This window comes from Tachypleus tridentatus, chromosome 7 (assembly GCF_004210375.1).
Source record: "Tachypleus tridentatus isolate NWPU-2018 chromosome 7, ASM421037v1, whole genome shotgun sequence".
NCBI classification, from domain to species: domain Eukaryota; kingdom Metazoa; phylum Arthropoda; class Merostomata; order Xiphosura; family Limulidae; genus Tachypleus; species Tachypleus tridentatus.
The window spans coordinates 160,344,987-160,364,051 of NC_134831.1; the positions used below are offsets into that span (position 1 = coordinate 160,344,987).

The following is a 19,065-nucleotide window of genomic DNA, read 5'->3' on the forward strand; positions in this document are numbered from 1 at the left end:
TTTACAAAATATTTTAGCCACAACTTGATATTTTTAACAATTTTGAAAATGTTAATTGTACGGAGTGAAAACCAATCTGCATGTAACAAACTGAAGTATTGCAAAAGGAAAAAACTGTTTCCTCAAAATTAAATTCTGCCTAACTAGTCACGATGAAAATCAAGTATAGGCGAACTAAGAAAACGCACTTGAATCCAACAAATAAACTCGATTCCTTTGACCAGTTGGTAAAGGTTCAGCGTGTGTCGAATCCTTCCAGGCCTCTTAGCCAAACAAAGATTAGTCGACTGCATCACCTTCTGATCTTTATTCCTTTACATCATTGGTTGGCTGTATCGTCTAATTAATGTCAAACTGTGACGTAAAAAAAGATATTAGAGTATTTATCCTTTAACGTTGGATAATGTATATTACTAAAAAGGGGGTTATAATTTGCGAAATCAAAAGGCAATACATATTGTACAAAGCACGATAAACATACAAAGCATGTTAATATTACAGGGATCTGGGGCATACCCCTCAAAAATCTGTAAACATTAATAACAACAAGCCAAGGAGATAAATATAAATTTGGGCAGGGTAAGTCATCTTCAGCTAAGGTTAGCCTATCGAATGGCTTGCCTTGGGATGTTGTGGAGGCAATAACTTTAAGTGAGTTTAACAGAAAGTACATGAGTGCTAAAGCCTGGCTTTAATATATTTTCCCTTTTCTAAGTTTATTTATTAATAATTTTAGTTTAAAGTGTTTATAGTGTTAAATAAGTATTGTAAAAGTCCCGCCTATTCTCTAAATTTGTAAAAGAGTTTTTAGTGTAAGAATCAACAAAATATGTTTTACATTGTCGCCAACTGAATTTTCGAGAGCCTCGCCTTGAAGTTTATAAAAGATAACTAGCACAACGTGGAGAGACAGTTTAAATTGTTGGTTTCCTACAATTATTATACAATAAACCTCGAAAGCTATAACTACAATAAATACTTATTAATCGGAAAACTACAGACATCTGATCAGGAACGTTTATAGCTTATGAACACTACAAACCATTTACTTAAGTGAATTTACGTGGAACGTTAGTATTTCTTCAAAACATTGGATATTTTCATTAAAAAAAAACTCACGTGTGAAGGGATAGCTCGTTACCCGTTAAGTGTATTCAAAGTAATTTGCTCTTCGTAAACCTTTGATTAAATATTCAGTTCCATATCAAATACAAGACTCGGTATTGATTGCAAGTTTGTAAAATTTTTGTGTATAAATTATTTGTAATAACCGTTATGATAAATTGTGTTGTTGTTTATATATTAAAATATGTTTGTTTTAAGAAAGAAAAATGTGTGTATCAATATTGTTGGCAAATATAATAAATTTGATACATATCGACATTCAGTTAACTTGTAAATTAAAATTTCCGGCGATATGAAATCGCAATACATAACGTAATAAATCAGAGACTCGTCCAGAATAAATTATAATACATGACACTGTTCACACAAAATCCACAAACAGCCAAAGAAATGTCAACAAATTATCATTCTATTGTAACATTGCATGTAGAGCTAGATTTAAATCAGTGTAAATATATATGTTTTATTATAGTAAAGTACTGCACTATCTACACATATAGTAGTCATTAATTGTTAAATTACGTTAATAATTTAGATAATTCTGTACAACAATAAAAAATTAACTATATCAATTATTTGTTATCATATATTATTTTAAAACAAGTGGGCTGTATTACCGTTTGTTTATTGTTGAAATTTATCGCCAGCAAATCACACACATCTACTGTAAAAATTCAAGCCTACAGTAGCAATACGGCTTAGAAATTCCAGTTGCAAAGTGTCAACAGAAATAATTAAATTCGACTACGTCAAGCCAAAAAACATGCTAATACTTCATCAAAAGAATGTAGACTATATAAAAAACTTAAATGTCATACGCAGTTGCGCTACAACTATATAAACATCATTATTTTACATAAAAAACAAAAAAAAGGTAAGCACAAAGCTGCATAATGGGCTATCTGTGCTCTGCCCACCACGAGAATCGAAACACGGTTTCGAGCGTTACAAGTACTCAAATATGTCGTTGTGCCACAAGGAGACCAAGGAGTACCCGAACCACGCGTTGCTGCCATTACCTAAATAACCGAAGATAATTTGCTAGTGTAATGAGAAGATTTACCAGAAAGTAGATATTCTGTGGTTATTATACTTGAAACACTTTTCAATTTTGTAATATATTATAAAGCTGGAAAGGAAAATTAACACATATATATTGGAATATGTAATATTTTCCACCACATACATTTATGTTCTTTGGTTCCGGAAAGAAAAAAATATCTAATTAACTGTTCACCTACTATTCAATTTATGTGTGAATGAACTCTTACGACTAATTGGCAAATATAACTGTATCGACAACAAATGTATCATACCACACAACGCCCCCGTGGTTTAGCAGTAAAAGTTTTGAGCTTGAAGCACTAAGATCTCTGCGATTGACAGGACAGATACACGATGAAGTTTTAACACTGTGCAAACTTATACATCGGATCTTTCACAGGTGACCCATTTAATGTCTCCTAAACTGGATCATGTACAAATTAAAATAAATGCATAAAAAATAACTACAAATATTTATAAAAACAGAAATAGTGGGTGCTACTAGAATATGGTAGCACAGGTTTAGATTCATAATGATCTAAAATAATATTATTATAACTAAAGATAAAGTAAGAAGCTTGAAATTCGTAATGAAATTTAATATTTTCTATTGAATCGTGTAAACTATATATACCAGTGAAATCAACTCATTTGTAGTATAGTATAAATTACAGCCACAGAGATAGGGCGGAATGCTGTACTTTATAGTAAATTAGGTTACGGCACACTTTCATTTCTATAAGTAGGGATAAAAAGTAGGACAGGTTTCCTCCCAAACAACTAGGCTTAAGGAATTATTGGCGAAGCCAGTGGGCAACAAACGCCACTTTTCTTTACGAAAACTATGTACTTGTGGTGACCAAGGAAAAAAACAAACAAACATGTCGTTGTATATACTATTTTAAAAAAACATTATTCTTTACAAACGCTTTATTAATTTACAAAGAGAAAAACGCGCAAAGATACGTTCTATTAAAGTGGTATTCTAAATAACCCTTTTCTGTCACATCCTAACCCCCTGAAAGTCAATAGAAGGATATGATAAGATATAATCATCACAAATAAAGGTACGACAAAACTTTAATTACGGGAAGAAACATAGCAGGTGTGGCATATTTATTTTCCCTGCTAGATAGGGCATCTTCCAGTTAAAATTATACCTTGACTGTTTTGAATTTCGCGCAAAGATACACGAGGGCTATCTGAGCTAGCCATCCCTAATTTAGCAGTGCAGCACTAGAGGGAAGGCAGCTAATTATCACCACCCACCGCAAACTATTGGGTTATTCTTTCATCAACGAATAGTGGGATTGAACGTCACATTATAACGCATCCACGGCTGAAAGAACAGATACGTTTGATGTGTCGGGGATTCGAACCCGCGACCCTCAGATTAGGAGTCCAGTGCCCAAACCACCTGGCCAATTACACTTTAATTGTACTGTGTCTTCTGAAAGCCATTTTGTACACTACAAACCTAATGAAAGAGCGTTTCCTGAAAACTTGTTTTCAAATTCGCCAGTACAAACTGACAACTTAATGAGACTTTCGCCTTGTTTGTTTTGTCAATAACATGCTTATCTATTCATGCTACGCGTGTAATAGCAGTAAGTGTGACAATGAGCTGTCATTTATATCCGTTTTCTTTTTTTTTTAACGAATATTATATTTCATATCTTACATTAGCTAACCCAGCATTAGAAGCAGGATGAGCACACACGGTTTTTACGATATTGAAAGGTTACTACAAATAACTTCTTATTATCCTTGAATAAATAACTACGACTTATTGAATATACATTTAAAAGGCAATCGTTTCTAAAAGTAACGTCTTTTCTCAATATAAATATCCGATCACAAATATGCTTGTTTGTTTTCTTTGTTTTGGAATTTCGCACAAAGCTACTCGAGGGCTATCTGTGCTAGCCGTCCCTAATTTAGCAGTGTAAGACTAGAGGGAAGGCAGCTAGTCATCACCACCCACCGCCAACTCTTGGGCTACTCTTTTACCAACGAATAATGGGATTGACCGTCACATTATACGCCCCCACGGCTGGGAGGGCGAGCATGTTTTGCGCGACGCGGGCGCGAACCCGCGACCCTCAGATTACGAGTCGCACGCCTTACGCGCTTGGCCATGCCAGGCCCTCACAAATATGCCCAAACAACATTAGGAAAAAAAAATTACAAAAGCACATTAGTTCGTGAGTGAGGAAAAAAATTAAAAACCATAATTAATTACAATTCTGTTACTACATCCACTAAAGTTTTGCAATTAAAGGCGAAAATCCGTATGGTATTACATGTCAGTATAATTATATTGTTAGTTTAATTTAAAAAGTTCAACGGTTTTGTATTTATTGTAATAATAAAAAACAACGTATTACACCTGGTGTACATCCTTTTAAATATACGATTCATATTGAATAATAAAAAAAAGCATCCTCACCCAGGCAGTTACTAAATTATCAGGTAGGCAATGCACTTGATCGGGTGTTCTACTCTTTTTATTTTTAGATAACAAAGTTGGGATTAACAATAAACTATTACATTCGCTCTAGTGCTTCATTAAATGGATATATTTGCAAAAGTTGTCACTACTGCATCCTTCTGGAAGAGTGGTGCTCATACAAACGTGACAAGAGAAACCAAATTATACGTTTAAACACACTTCTTGCTATTGATATTCATAAATTCGTCTAATATAAAAGTTCATTCTGTACTGAAAACATATGAAATACTCTAAATTATTAAAAATAAGAACTTAATAAAACGTCGTGGTACCTTATCCTTAGAATAATCAATGGGATTCACGTTTTTCCAAAATTGTTTATACACAAACTGCTTGTGGGCCCCCTGACTTAGATGATTACAAGGCCACTAATGACATACAAATCCTATAACACAAAATGAACAAAAATACTACCAATATTCCACTTAATCATACTAATGGCTGCTGAGATTCTTATATATTTTATAAAAAAACAAACAAATTTACAAAATACCACTATTATTGAACTTAAATATATATTAAACATTATTTCCCCTTGTAGTTTATTTTTTAGTGACTCAATATTCTCAATTAATATTTAATTCTAAAATTGAGTCAATCATTCAGAAATTGTCATGTTTTGATGGCAACTGTGAACAAGTGAAAAATCAGCTTGACCAATTTCTCATACAAAACTTGACAATAAATTTAGGATTCAATCTCTTGCTTCAAAAAAGCAGTTAAACTCATAAAATATTTTGATATTGATGAAAATTCTTTCCAACACAAATTATAAGAATGGTTTTAAACATGTTCCTGCCATCTAGGACACTGTAAAATTAGTAGATACAATGATAAATGTCCAACTTTCTGCTGACTTGGGTTGATTTAGGGCTGGTAAATCATATTCATGTCTGTAATCCACAAAGTAATTTAGGACAGTGAAGGCAGTTACAATGAGAGAGACCTTTGTTTGGATTCTAATGTTTTGGGATCTGATCACTTTAACAACAACCCCATTAAGATGCATCCATACCACATGTTTTTCATATAAACATTACACCCTCTAACCTAGCACTTACAACTAAGACCAGGATAAACATGACTTTTAAACATTTTTTCATTGTCTACCAGATAGTTTAGTATTAAAAGCACTTTCTATTTTTAAATAACTTCACAAAATGGCAATAGACTTTCATCAAATAAGAGAAATACACATTTTCAAATGAAGGTTTAATTCCAAGAATTGAACCAATTAGAAGAGGAATCACAGTGTATAAATTAAACATTAAATTATCATTGAAAGGCAATTTTTATTGTTTGGTGAGTAAAAGTGATGACAAAAACATCTACTGATTTCTGTACAATTAACTCCCAACTTTAGGATTTAACCCTAAACTTACCTAAAAAAAATTTCAGGTGATGGATAAAGATAAATTTTCAATAGTTTAAGAAAAATTCATCCATCTGTCTTACAGTTGGGAACAGTGTTTCATTTTTGCTACATAGATTTTGTTCCAACATAATGAATTATTTTCAAAATTAAAATAATTTGATTATGAAATAAAAGTGCTTCAAAGTATGGCTATGAAATATTACATCTTGGTAGAAAAGGCTTCAAACTATTTGAAAATAGTTCCTTGTTGGGATGTTGTTGACAACATAAATGTATTCTCACACTTCAAAACTGCCTTCATAAGATAAAGAGATGAAATGATCCTGATAAACGACTATATTGCTATGAAGGACATGAAAATTGTTTAAAGACAGTTTCTTGTTCTGATCACATAATACTGGTAATATTCTTCATGCCTCAAAATGCTTCGGGTGTTTCCTTAACACAGCATCTCTGCATGCATTCAGTGGTTGGATTTTATCTCAATTGAACTGGCAATCAAACATAATTAGTTCTGAAAAGTATCAAAATAATCATATAATATATGAATTGGCCAATTTAAAATCTAAAAAATTATAATTAAAATATCCACTAACAATTCCTTTCCTAAATGATAAAAGTGCATAAATTAATGGATAAAAATAGCCATTATATGAGACTGATTGTTGTAAAATGGTTTAATTTAAATATTTTTGGATTAATATATGCTTCATCAGTTAGTGGAGAAAGAAAACTTGATGCATTATTGAATAAAAATGTATTCCACCATACATTAACAGCTGGCCTATTCTCACTGTGATTATATAAATATTCAAAACATCTGCTGATATAAAAATAATATCAAAGTATCAGTCTGACTAAACTTTGACTTATTGTAGCTCTCTGTAAATCCTTTTGTCCTAACTATATTTACTTTTTTTTTTTATAGCCTATTGTTATTATTGTAAGTGTATTTACTTTTTCTAGAATCAGGACTGTCTGATTAGATAGTTATAGAATGTTCTGTACACCTAACAACATGAAAAGTTGTAGACAACCTTAACAGTATTGACCTGTATATATATTAGCACAGGATCTCTTCTACAAACAGGAGGCAAAGTGGTGTGTTTGGTGGCAGGGCAAGGAAAAAGAACTTCTGTTAATTACTTCTTGGAGGTATTATATTCACTGTAAGAAAGTCTGGAATCTGAACAGTCAAAATGACAAGATTTTAAAGTAGTTGCAGCACTTTACCCATAACAGTCACACATACAAATTTATTATAATTATGCTAGTTCTCAAATAAAATGATTTGAATCTTTTTCATCCTGTGTTAAGGGTTGGAGACCTCGTTTTTTTATTATTATTTTTTTATCTAGTGAAAGCATCAAACCTATTTCTTGATGCCACCACATTATTTTTGGACTTGACAGATGGATTTGTTGTAAAATAGGCTGTCCAAAAATCCATCATGATTGCATCCACAGCAATTGTACAGGTTGCAAGCCATACATCTTGGAATCCTGCACACCAGCAATGGGCAAAGACCACAACTCATGTAACAGATTTGTCAGTTACATAACATGCACTGTCCTTACATATTTCTGTTTCTATGACTGTTATGTTGCTGGTGATATTGTGATCAGTCATAACTCTGCCAGTTTTTGTCCAGTTTGTAAACTATAAATTGTAGTTGTTAAATTTCATAACTTGTTAAATCATACACATGTTTCACTGAAATTAGATGATGAATTTTTATACATTCAATCCCTAACACTGAGGTGCCTTTGGCTGAGACAGAGATCTTGTGTTAAACAGTGGGTAGTTTCAGAAGTATACAGCTGCTAACAAAGCAGTTTCTAGTCACTAAACTATTACCTGATCACATGAACAAATGGTAAGGTCAAGTTTTTCTTTCAATACAGTAGTTACAATTGTATAAGAGTTTGAAAGTAACTTAGGATATTTTCTTGAATGCATAAAATTTCCTTTGAGTGGTACTGCATAAACAAAAGGCAATACCCTAAATTTATTGAAATTCTCTTTTTCTTCTTCAAAATTATCCAAAATGCAATATAAAATGTTTACACTGAAGAAAAATATTTTTCCCAATCCTGTTTTCTTGCATGTTTGTCACCATTTCACCATCTTTAATGCAACTTAGTTTTGTTTTTTTTAATCCACAAGTGAAGGCTAAGCTATAAAATGCTTCTGTGGTAGCTTCTCATTGAAACAGTGTGCAAACATCATGGTAACCACAGTAACCATGAATCAGCCAAATGATGCCATGTGCTTAACCACACTTCAATAACATAATCACAACAATAGTGTAAGACTGTCATAAATGTAGGACAAGATGTACAGCAATATTAAAATAAATTACTAGTGTGTACTTGACACATTTGAAAGAAAAAAGAGCAAGTTTTATCATTTGTGTAGATACTTTGGACAAAATGTGTATACCAATTCTAATAATCTCAGTTGTATATAACCCGATACATTAGCTTTGGTCAGTGTATGACAAGATACTAATGCAATAGGGTTTAGAAATACATCACACACAGACTCACCTTACCATAATTTTCTCATAATGGGTTTTTTTTTTTTCAGCCTGGTAAAGTAATTACTTGAAGAGGATGAAGAATGCCATATGTTTGGGTGAAATACTGCATGAATTCCTGTCCTGGTGGACCAAAACCTTCTTCTGGGTTCTAAATAGTTTAAAGATAAACAAATGGTTATGAAGTTGGCTGATAGTTATCTAGCACTAAACCATTTGGCAGTATATTTGTCTAACACTACATACAAGATGCATTTTGGATTTAAAAAGCTTGCTAGTGAACCAAGCAATCACTTTTTTACTGGCTGCAATGTAAGGCTAACACTGAATTTGGATTGTTCTTACATGGCCCAGCATAGCCAGATGGTCAGGGTGCTCAACCCACAACCTGAGGGTCATGAGTTCAAACTACTGTCCTACCAAGCATGCCTGCTCTTTCAACCATAAGAGCATTATAATGTGATAGTCAGTCCCACCATTTATTAGTAGAAAAGTAGTCTTAAAAGTTGGCAAAGAGAGTGTTGACTAGCTGCCTTCCTTCTAGTCTTATATTGAAATTAGAGCAGTTGTTGCAGACAGAGCTTTTACAGCTTTGTACAAATTTCAAAAAGTAAACATTGTTCTCATATATCATTACCATAACAATGCAAACTTCTTAAAGACAAATTGGAGGGGGAAAAATACTGTGTACAAGTTAGTGCAAAACATACAAAGTATATGGTTGCCTAACATTTCCTCCTGATGGGTACTTGTTACTTATAAGAAGTTTTTATTCACATTGTGCTGAATATATTGCAAAAGTTGTATAAAATATGCTAACCTTTCTTTTTCACTGCTAGAATGCCAAATACAAAAAAAATTAAAATAACCTTTTACTCGTATAAGTAAATATTACTTGTGACACATAATAGGGACTTGCAACATAACTTTCTTGCCATCAAGCAGTATTAATAAATAAAACTACATAATGAACTTAGATAAATGATAATGATTTATCTAGTGTTATTATATTTCTTCAAAAATATCTTTACTGTTTATCCAGAAGTTGTATTTACAAATGTATTCCTGTAGTGGATATTTTGGAACAATAATTCATGAAGATATTGGTTATACATTTTTAAAAATATATTGCTGAATTATTTTAGCCAACTGTGTGCTGAAGGGTTCTCTACATTCTTAAACTTAATCTTATTCATTAGATTAACTTATAAAGCTTATATAACAATATTAATACTGCATGTGTGTGTGAAATGATGTTGACTGATTTAATAGTTATAAAATTGAGCTAAAACATTATGAGAAAAAGAAGACAGTTTTAAAACAATATCTATAACATCTATAATTACACACATGCCCAGTGCAGTGCATAATCAGTTCAGGTGGTTATGAAATAGTAGAAAGATCAAAATTTTTCTCTTGAATATACAGTTCCAAAATAATGAGTTATTAAAACTAACTGTAAGTTTTAATGTACAATTGTATATCAGAACATTATGTTCTTATTGTAATAATGACAGTTCAATATTTACAAACAAAAACATCAATAAATGGAAATTAGATTTGGCTTTCAAATATAACACCAATACATTATTTATGGTCTATTATACTCAAGTTATTTAATGTTAAAGTTAAAAGTTTAACATGACACGTTAGCACTAGTACACACGTCTACTAAATGGCAAAGATCAAAACTTTTCAAGATTTATACACAACATTAAGCAACAAAAACATGTATTACCTTCACAAGGATGCAGTGATGATCTCTTTTGGAATGTTGTTGAGATGAACGAGGTGATATCAGTGATGATAGCTTTTTCTCACTATCAACCTTGTAAAAGTACAAGTTAAACTATTTTAAAATTTTCCCCTTTTTTTTTTAAATTAGTGTATTCAAAATATTGCTGACATTACACACAAAGTAAACAAACAAAACTGCACTCTATTTTATTAAAGTTTTATACTGAATCTCCATTCTATATTGAACAAAACAAGAAGTACAGTATTTTATTGGTTTTATGTTGAATCCATACTCCATGTTGAATAAAAGAGGAAGCACTATGTTTTATTAATCTTATGGTGAATCCCTACTCCATGTTGAACATAAGAAGGACTGTTGTGCTTTAGTGAAAGCTGTTTCTTAGACAGCTTTTCAGCTGAAAATATATTTCACTGTTATATTTGGTTAAACTATAATATAATACCACTATCACTTCACTCTATACAAGCTTTAATTTTAGATAAAATATTACAATTTTAGCAGCTTGCATGTAACACCTACATTTGTTCTGTTTTTTGTGTTTTTTTAAAAAAACAATCATAAAATATAATTCACCTTAATATCTGACTAACAAAGAAGTTAGACATTCATTAATATCTAATATTATTTCTTACCTTCACCAAACTAATACTGTTTGCATTACAAAAAGCCTCGATGAGAATAGAATGTATGCAGGCTTCCACCTCATGAACAGAGTCTTCCGTCAAGATACACAATAAAATGCTGGAAGGGGTCCTAGAGAAAAAAACAAAACAATATTTTTATACCTTTAGGCTTTCAATAATGCTTCACTGACAGCATGAAAAGAAAAACATGCATTTTAAACATAATATAGGAAAATATTCATTACAATCTATAAATATAAATTACAGGTATTGTGTAAATTTGTTATGCTTAAGAGAAGATTAACATAAAACCTACAGTTAATACTTGTGGTAGTTTTGCATCCAATGTTTTCTTACAAAATTCTGGATGTTTTTTTGAGGAGGGGTGATCAGGGTACATTGCTTTCCACAGTATTTAGTAACTAGAACTGAGCAGAGTCACTTACTTTCTACAATTAAGTCAAATAGAATTGATTAAGGTACCTAAAACTGAGCACACTGTTATCAAAGTCTCTCTTTTTTAGATGTCTACAGTAAGATCTGCTTTTTTTTTTCCCTCATCTTTGTTAACAGCTTAACATATCAAATTTTATTATAAGCATGCTACTAATATATTTTTAATTTTATTATATTTTACTCATTTCAGTAGTTAATTTTTTTATTTTTACGTTTGCACTATTGCAACTTGGATTTTAGTTACACTGTTTTTTTGAAACACATGTACACAGACAATCTTATTACACCTTTATATGTGCAACATGGATTCAAAAATAGTTTAAACTTATGTTTTCAATTACAGGGATAACATATATACTTCTAAGATATCAAAGAATGGACATGGTATTTTAACACTCCTGTTCAGAGGGTGATAAATTAGATTCAGATTAGTACCAACTAAAGGTAAGCTCACAACACTTATGAGGTTAACTTGGCAATCTGCCAAAGTAACTTTAGATAAATCTCTACAGGATAAAGTGGGTTCTACTTCACCTTTCAAGAGTCTGAGCAGCATGGTATACTCCACATACTAGTTGTCTTTTCAGCTTGGCTTCAGTCAGGAACTTTTCTAACAATTCTCCTGGGGAATCTTGACTGTATTAAAAACAAATAACATGATTACAAGTGAAAACATGCATATCAGTGTTTCCAAGAGCTTTTTACCAGTTTTTCTAGTATAAAGTTGTATGAGGAATTAATTTATAACTCAATTATCATACATACAAATATACTCACAGTTACTAATACTGTAATTTGAATTATTCAAATTTAGTGTGTGTGCATACAGGTGTTTTTCTTATAGAAAAGCCACACCAGGTTCTCTGCTGCATCTACTTAACAGAATTGAACCCTGGACTTGTGCATTCTAAATCCAAAGACATACCACTGCCCTACCAAGGTCCACCCAAAATTAGAAATTTTGAAGAACCTGTTGTTTACTTTCTAAACAGATTTAGTGTGGTAAGAATGTTTACATATCAGAAATTTAAAGAGTATTAAATTAATTTCATTACATATCCCAGCAAGTTATTATTTTTGCTTTCAGTTACCAAAACCAAAAATTATGTTCCATTTATAAATATTAACAACAGGCCCTATTAACATGCTGATGTTATGGCTGTAACACTTTCATAAAGAAGTACATATTTATTTGTTATCTTTGTTTTGTTTGTACAGATTGTCTGTTTTAAAAAGTTTATTTTAACATGTTCCAAGTTGCAAGGGACTTGTATACATGATCAAAGATAGTGTAGATACGTATATTTATGTATGTGATCAATACATATATAATTTAAAGACAAGGGGCCTATTAGTTCTTATAGGCTATCCTATCTACTAAATTAAACTCAGTGTCAGCCCTTATCATCCAAAAATGTATCAAGCCTTCCCTTAAATTAATTACATCCACCACATCTAAAGATAACCCACTGCAAAAAAATCTACAATTATAAAATTGAAATTGTACTGGCTAAAGGTGGTTCCTACCCTGCCAAAATTATGTTTTATGGTCTTACCATTTAGTATTTAAAAAAAATGAACCAATAAAACTGATGCCTTAACAATCTTAAACACTGCAGTCAAATTTCCATTCGGATTTTCAAGAGAAAACATAACAATCTTTCCACCCCAAATATCGTTCCAGTACTATTACTAGTACCCTTCTTTTACTTACTAAGTTATTCAAATTTAACTTGGTATATTTTTATGGACTCAGTGCTCACGTTATACACTAATTGTTTTCACCCAAGAATATCACATCGTCCACTTTATTTCAAATATATGTTTACAAAAAAATATCAACAAAGGTATAAATTCACTTGAAATGAGTCCACAACCTCAATTTTAATTCATAGGCCTCCTACTTCGTTTCTGCTAGAGCTGGCGAAAAAATAAAATTGACGCAAAGTCTTCATTTTCAGTACTTAACTATTTTGAAAAATAAAAATAGAATCAGTATATTCGGAGTTACAATTTATAAATTAATATTTCTTAAATGACACTGTTGTCGGGTGAAGAGTAAAAGAAGACTAGGATCAAAATGAATTTTGTAAACCATATTAGAATACGTATAATAAAATGCGTTGTCATCAATTTCGTGAGTCATGCACTAAATATGATAAGCACGCATCACCTTACGTCACGTAGTCATGCGCTTGCATCACCCACGATAACATGTGCGACTCTGTGAGAGTACCGTGGTTCAAAGGGTAGAGGAGAAGTATAGCTCGTATTTTACCCTAACTTCATAAGGTTTAAAGTTAGTACAAACTAAATAATCCAGAGTGACGTGATTTTATCAAGAAAATGTGAATACAGTTCATAAGAAAACGTAATTTCCAAAGAAAGTTTAAGGAAAATATCTAGCATTAAAATAATGATTTATACGATAACTATCATTTTACGTTAAACTTGGAACCATATCTTTTAAGAAATATCTACTTTTAACCAGATCAGTAAAGAGGAAAGTATAATAGAAGTTTTTCCTTTAATTCCGTTACATATGTAGCAGATTCTACGTTTAATAATAGCGCACGAATATGATAATTTTAAACATTTGATATGCAATAAGCTTTAAAATCATGTACTAAATATAACAAATGAATAATATTATAAATAAAAATATATTGTGTCTTTTTCTTGGTTTTTAAAACACTAGTTTCTTTCTTGTTTTGTTTTTATGTGATTACCCCAATCTATTTAGCTCCTTTTGACCCAACGCGCGCGTTAATTAGTAGTCCACACTGTAGAAATGTCCTTTAACGAACAGTAACTCACGAGGTATAACCTTGAAGTTCTTAGATAAAGGTTATAACTTACCGAATGACGTCGCAATTAACAGTCTCGTTGCAAGCGTGTAAAGTGTTCATTTTAATTACTGGGCTAATTCTCGCTAACATTTATCGACGTTATTCACTTTTTGCCTCTCACAACGATTTTGTGAACGTTCGTTTGCGTGTGCGTATATAGACGAGGAGCTAAAGGCGGAGTTAAATGATAAATATCCAATGGTTGAAAAGCACGAGTATCACGTTAAAAACAAGGTATTGATTGACAAAGATGTTAAATATACTGCAAAATAAATTATTACACGTAACTATACACAACATTTAAACTTTTATGTAAAAAAATAACATCATAGACGAAACGATTTAAAATTATTTTTATCTGTAGACGTAAAACAGAAAAGTGCACCGGTTTTAAGTTAATTTAATACCTTTTGTAAACATAATTTCTTCAGTACCCAAATATTCTATAGACGAAAGTGTTGAGTATGAACATAATAATTCATCGTGAAAGATAGATCATATTAACTTCTTTATTAGTAAAATTATTATTTAAGTAATCCATAGAGTGGCATTTTCTGAAATGATGAATTTCATATTTAAATCTGGTACAGTTGTGTACAAAAACTACGTGGTTCGAGTGGTGATAGCTGATAGCTACCTAAATCAAATCGAAAAACAAAATCAGGCATTATGAATTACCTTAGAGTAAAATAATACAAGAATCATTTTAAATGTCCTTCCTGAAACAAACTTTCAAAACCAAATAATATTTGAGGCACTCAGATTCTTAAACCTAGGCATGTTCGTCTAGGATCAGATATTTATTTTGACTATTCAAACTAAAAATCATAAAACAAGTATTTTTTTAAATGTCTTATAAAAACAACTACACGACTTACTACATTATCTCTATAAAATAAGATACATTTTTTACCAGTCACTTGGTTAAAAGGCAGTGCCCCAGGGTATGTTGCAATGTATTCTTTCCAATTAGATTGTCTTTATGCAGAAGTTGTTTCAAGCGTTCTGAAGCACCACCTCAAATACATGTTAGAACATTTATCAATCTCTATATACTCTATAGAATCATATCTGTAAGTCGGCTATCTATTATAGATTTTTAATGTTTTGGGGTAGATTAATTTTCTGTTGTGATTATGCAAACACTGATTGCTTTAAGAAGATAATTAAACAGCTAAACTAAATACTCATTCAATCCATATAACTCAACAATTTCAATTACGCGGTCTGCATCAGTTCTCCTAATATGGGCCTGGCATGGCCAAGCGTGTTCAGGCATGCGACACGTAATCTGAGGTCGCGGGTTCGCATCTTCGTCGCGCCAAACATTCTCGCCCTTTCAGCCGTGGGGTCGTTATAATGTTTCGGTCAATCCCACTATTCGTTGGTAAAAGAGTAGCCCAAGAGTTGGCGGTGGGTGGTGATGACTAGCTGCCTTCCCTCTAGTCTTACACTGCTAAATTAGGGACGGCTAGCACAGATCGCCCTCGAGTAGCTTTGTGCGAAATTCAAAATAAACAAACTATCTCCTAATATGAAGTTTTCAAAAACAGATACAAACAAGTATTCATAAATCCTTAAAATCTTCATGTATCTAACCTGGTTAGGTAAGATCAAAAGCATACTACATCGAACAGAAAATTACCTTATATATACACATATAAATTATTTTATTTTCTGTTAAAGTCTATATATCTATTTCCGCGTGGTAAAGTTAAAGACAGAACTGAAAACTAGTATTTGACTCAAACAATAGACCATAGAGGGAGGGGTCGCATAAATCCTCGAAATTTCATCCGTTGTGAAAAAAAAAAAGAAAAAAGGAAGATATAGAAGAGAGAGCAAATACATATTTTTCTGGCGCTTACCGTGTTTATATTATATTTATTGTGTATTCATTTTATTATGCACACACATCTTTTTAGAAATTGTAAAAAAATCAAAGCTACTATACTATAGGTAATGTGATAAACAATAAATCAAACGAGTCCTGGAACTCACAATGTTGTTTTTTTAGAGTGGGTTGGTGGGTGAGATATTTTTATAGTCCCTCACTCTAACCGAAATCTTTGCTTCAACCTTGGAAGCATATAACATAATATTTAGGAACAACAAGGGACCTATTGGTTCATCTTGATTGTCCCATTCTCTAAACTAAAACTATTAAATAAATAAATTTGAAATAAAATTTAAAATCAAACCGACCCGAAATGGCCAGGTGGGTTAAGGCGTTCGACTCCCCGTCGCACCAAACATGTTCGCCTTTTCATCTGTGGCCGCGTTATAACGTTACGGTCAATCCCACTATTCGTTGGTAAAAGAGTTGGTGGTGGTGGTGATGACTAGCTGCCTTCCCTTTAATCTTAAACTGCAAAATTAGGGACGGCGTGTAGCTTCGCGCGAAATAAAAAAAAAACAACAGCTTTTATCATTCATATAGTTATTAAGTTTTCTCTTAAATTCATTTAAATTTACTGCGTCCACAACATCTGGAGAAAACCCATTTAACAGGTCAACCACTCTGTTAGAAAAATAAAATGATCTTAGCTGAAGATGATTCCTACTTTGCCAAAATATAAATGTGTGTACACTAGTCCTATTATTCATATTGTTAAATATTAAAAAAGATGACACATCAAAATTATCAATTATGTTTAAGATGTTAAACATTTCAATCAGATTCCCCTATTCTTCTTTTTTCAAAAGAAAACAATTTTAGAGATTTCAGCTTCTCACAATGATAATCCCTCTATTCTAGTAATCCTTCTCTGAACCATTTCCCACAGTTCAATGTCTTTCCTAATGTAAAGTGTCCAAGACTGAACACAATACTCCAATTTGGCCTAACTGGTGACCTATACAATGAAATTATAACCTCTTTAGATTTGTATTCAGTATTTCTGTAGATACAACCTAAAATCAAGACGAACGGTAGTATTTCTTGTGGAAAAAAACAACAATATGAAAAAACAGGAGTGATAGTTCAACGATTTTCCGCCTTCTGTAGCTCAAACTGTGGTAATCACAACTATCACATATTTTCAGTGGATGTGCTGTGCCGGGATCTTACTTCACATATCAAATTTCAGTCAAATCCATTAAGAAACATCTGATACGTAACACCTTCAAGTTTCATTGACATTCTTACCTCTTTTTTGTTCTCCTTCACTCAAAAAGAACGGAAACTTTATTTGATACGAGAACATACTTTGTAGTAGTAGTTGTTGTTGTTGTTTTCAAATTTGGTACACTAATAGATCTTCGATTTTTACAACCTAGAATTATGAGTCTCATTTGGTATAAAAGAAAAGCACATGCGCAAAGTTATTTAATATGTAATATTTAATTTTCCAGCATTGTTTTACTACAACTTATGTACGTTTGTGTAGTAAGGCTTTATTTGTCGAGAGCACTAGAGTTTTATCGTTTTAGTGACTTGCTAACAATTTAGGTCTTATGTTGTTGTTTTTTATTACGATAATAATTTGTGAACATTATTAATTTTCAAAAGTGATCATAACGTGCTATATATATGGACGCTTATTTATTGCTTAGATAAAGTTAGTTTTAACGTAACTCGACAAGTTTGTCACGTTTTAGTGGATCGCTGAGTAACCTAGATTTTTATACAAGTTCTGTGAATAACATACAACATAAACTTTGTGGTTTTACTTTGTGCTTTAGTAGGTCGGTTACGTGGCGGTATCCATGTGGTTGAGGTAACATTTTATAATATTTTATTGGAATTTTAATAAAATCAATATCATGATAAAATGTTCTGTAATTCATATTTAAGCTGCACAGTTTTGTAGTAATAAATAAGTGAATAAATGACTTTATTAAAATAAGTTGTTCAAAAAGCTGACAAGGAAAACTAAAATTTATTCACCGGTGCATCATAATCAGATAGCCCCCCAGTGGCATGTCTGCGGACTTATAAACTAAAAACCAGGTTTCGATACCCGTGGTGGGCAGAGCACACATAGCTCATTGCGTAGCTTTGTGCTTAATTCGAAACAAACAAACAAACATAATCAAATATTTGAAAAACAGAATTTCAGTTTTTTCTTCCGTTACCGACCACTAGGTTTATGAGAAAATACACGGTATGAGATTTGTTCTAGATTTCTATAGCATTTGCCACTAAAATTGAGTGTTAGTTTTTAATATTTAGGTCGTTTCTCAAAGGTAAAATGTAATGAAACAGGTGACTATTATCTCTCTCCTTTTTCATTCTTGAAGATTTAAGAGTAGTGAAATTTTGGACTTGTTGTGGTTTAAAATGCCAAATTCTCTTAAGTTCCCCTTCAAAATGATTCGTTTCGTTTCCAAAACTTACTTCATAGGAATTTCCTTACAAAATATGTGTGTGTTTGATTGTTTTACAGCAAAGTAACATTGGGCTATCTATTGTGTCTACCGATGGGAATCGAACCCCTGATTTTAGCGTCTTTCCCCCGTCTTCCCCTATTGCAGATAGCGCAGGTAGTCCATTGTGAAGCTTTATCGTAAAACAAAACACTTTCTTGTCCCTTACAGGAGAAATATTACGATACGTTTCATAGAATTTAAGCAAATCTATAATGAACTATCTGCTTTGTCCATCTAGGAGAATCGAATCACGGATTTTAGTGTTGTACATCTGAAAACATACTGCTATCCCATCGAGGAACAAGGTTAAATAAAACAAGATAGTAAAATAACGAAAGGAAACACAATCATCATGGTCAGGTGGTTAGGGCACTTGACTCGTAGTATAAAGGTCGTGGTTTTGAATAGCCGC

At 32.0% G+C, this 19,065-nt stretch overlaps 1 protein-coding gene across 2 annotated transcripts; it reads right to left on the minus strand.

Moving 5' to 3' along the window:
- Nucleotides 1-4,658: 4,658 nt before the first annotated feature.
- On the minus strand, nt 4,659-14,447 carry LOC143257030 (growth arrest and DNA damage-inducible protein GADD45 alpha-like). 2 transcript variants are annotated; one of them, XM_076515108.1, is made up of 6 exons: nt 14,293-14,447; nt 11,968-12,069; nt 10,987-11,107; nt 10,334-10,423; nt 8,611-8,746; nt 4,659-6,570 (listed from the first exon to the last, which is right to left on the minus strand). In XM_076515108.1, the coding sequence occupies exons 1-5, from the start codon at nt 14,370-14,372 to the stop codon at nt 8,642-8,644; spliced, it is 498 nt and encodes a 165-aa protein (XP_076371223.1). In that variant the 5' UTR covers nt 14,373-14,447; the 3' UTR covers nt 4,659-6,570; nt 8,611-8,641. The 2 variants fall into 2 exon arrangements, with proteins under 2 accessions (XP_076371223.1, XP_076371224.1); XM_076515109.1 differs by having other exon boundaries at nt 8,606-8,746; nt 14,293-14,441.
- Nucleotides 14,448-19,065: the final 4,618 nt, after the last annotated feature.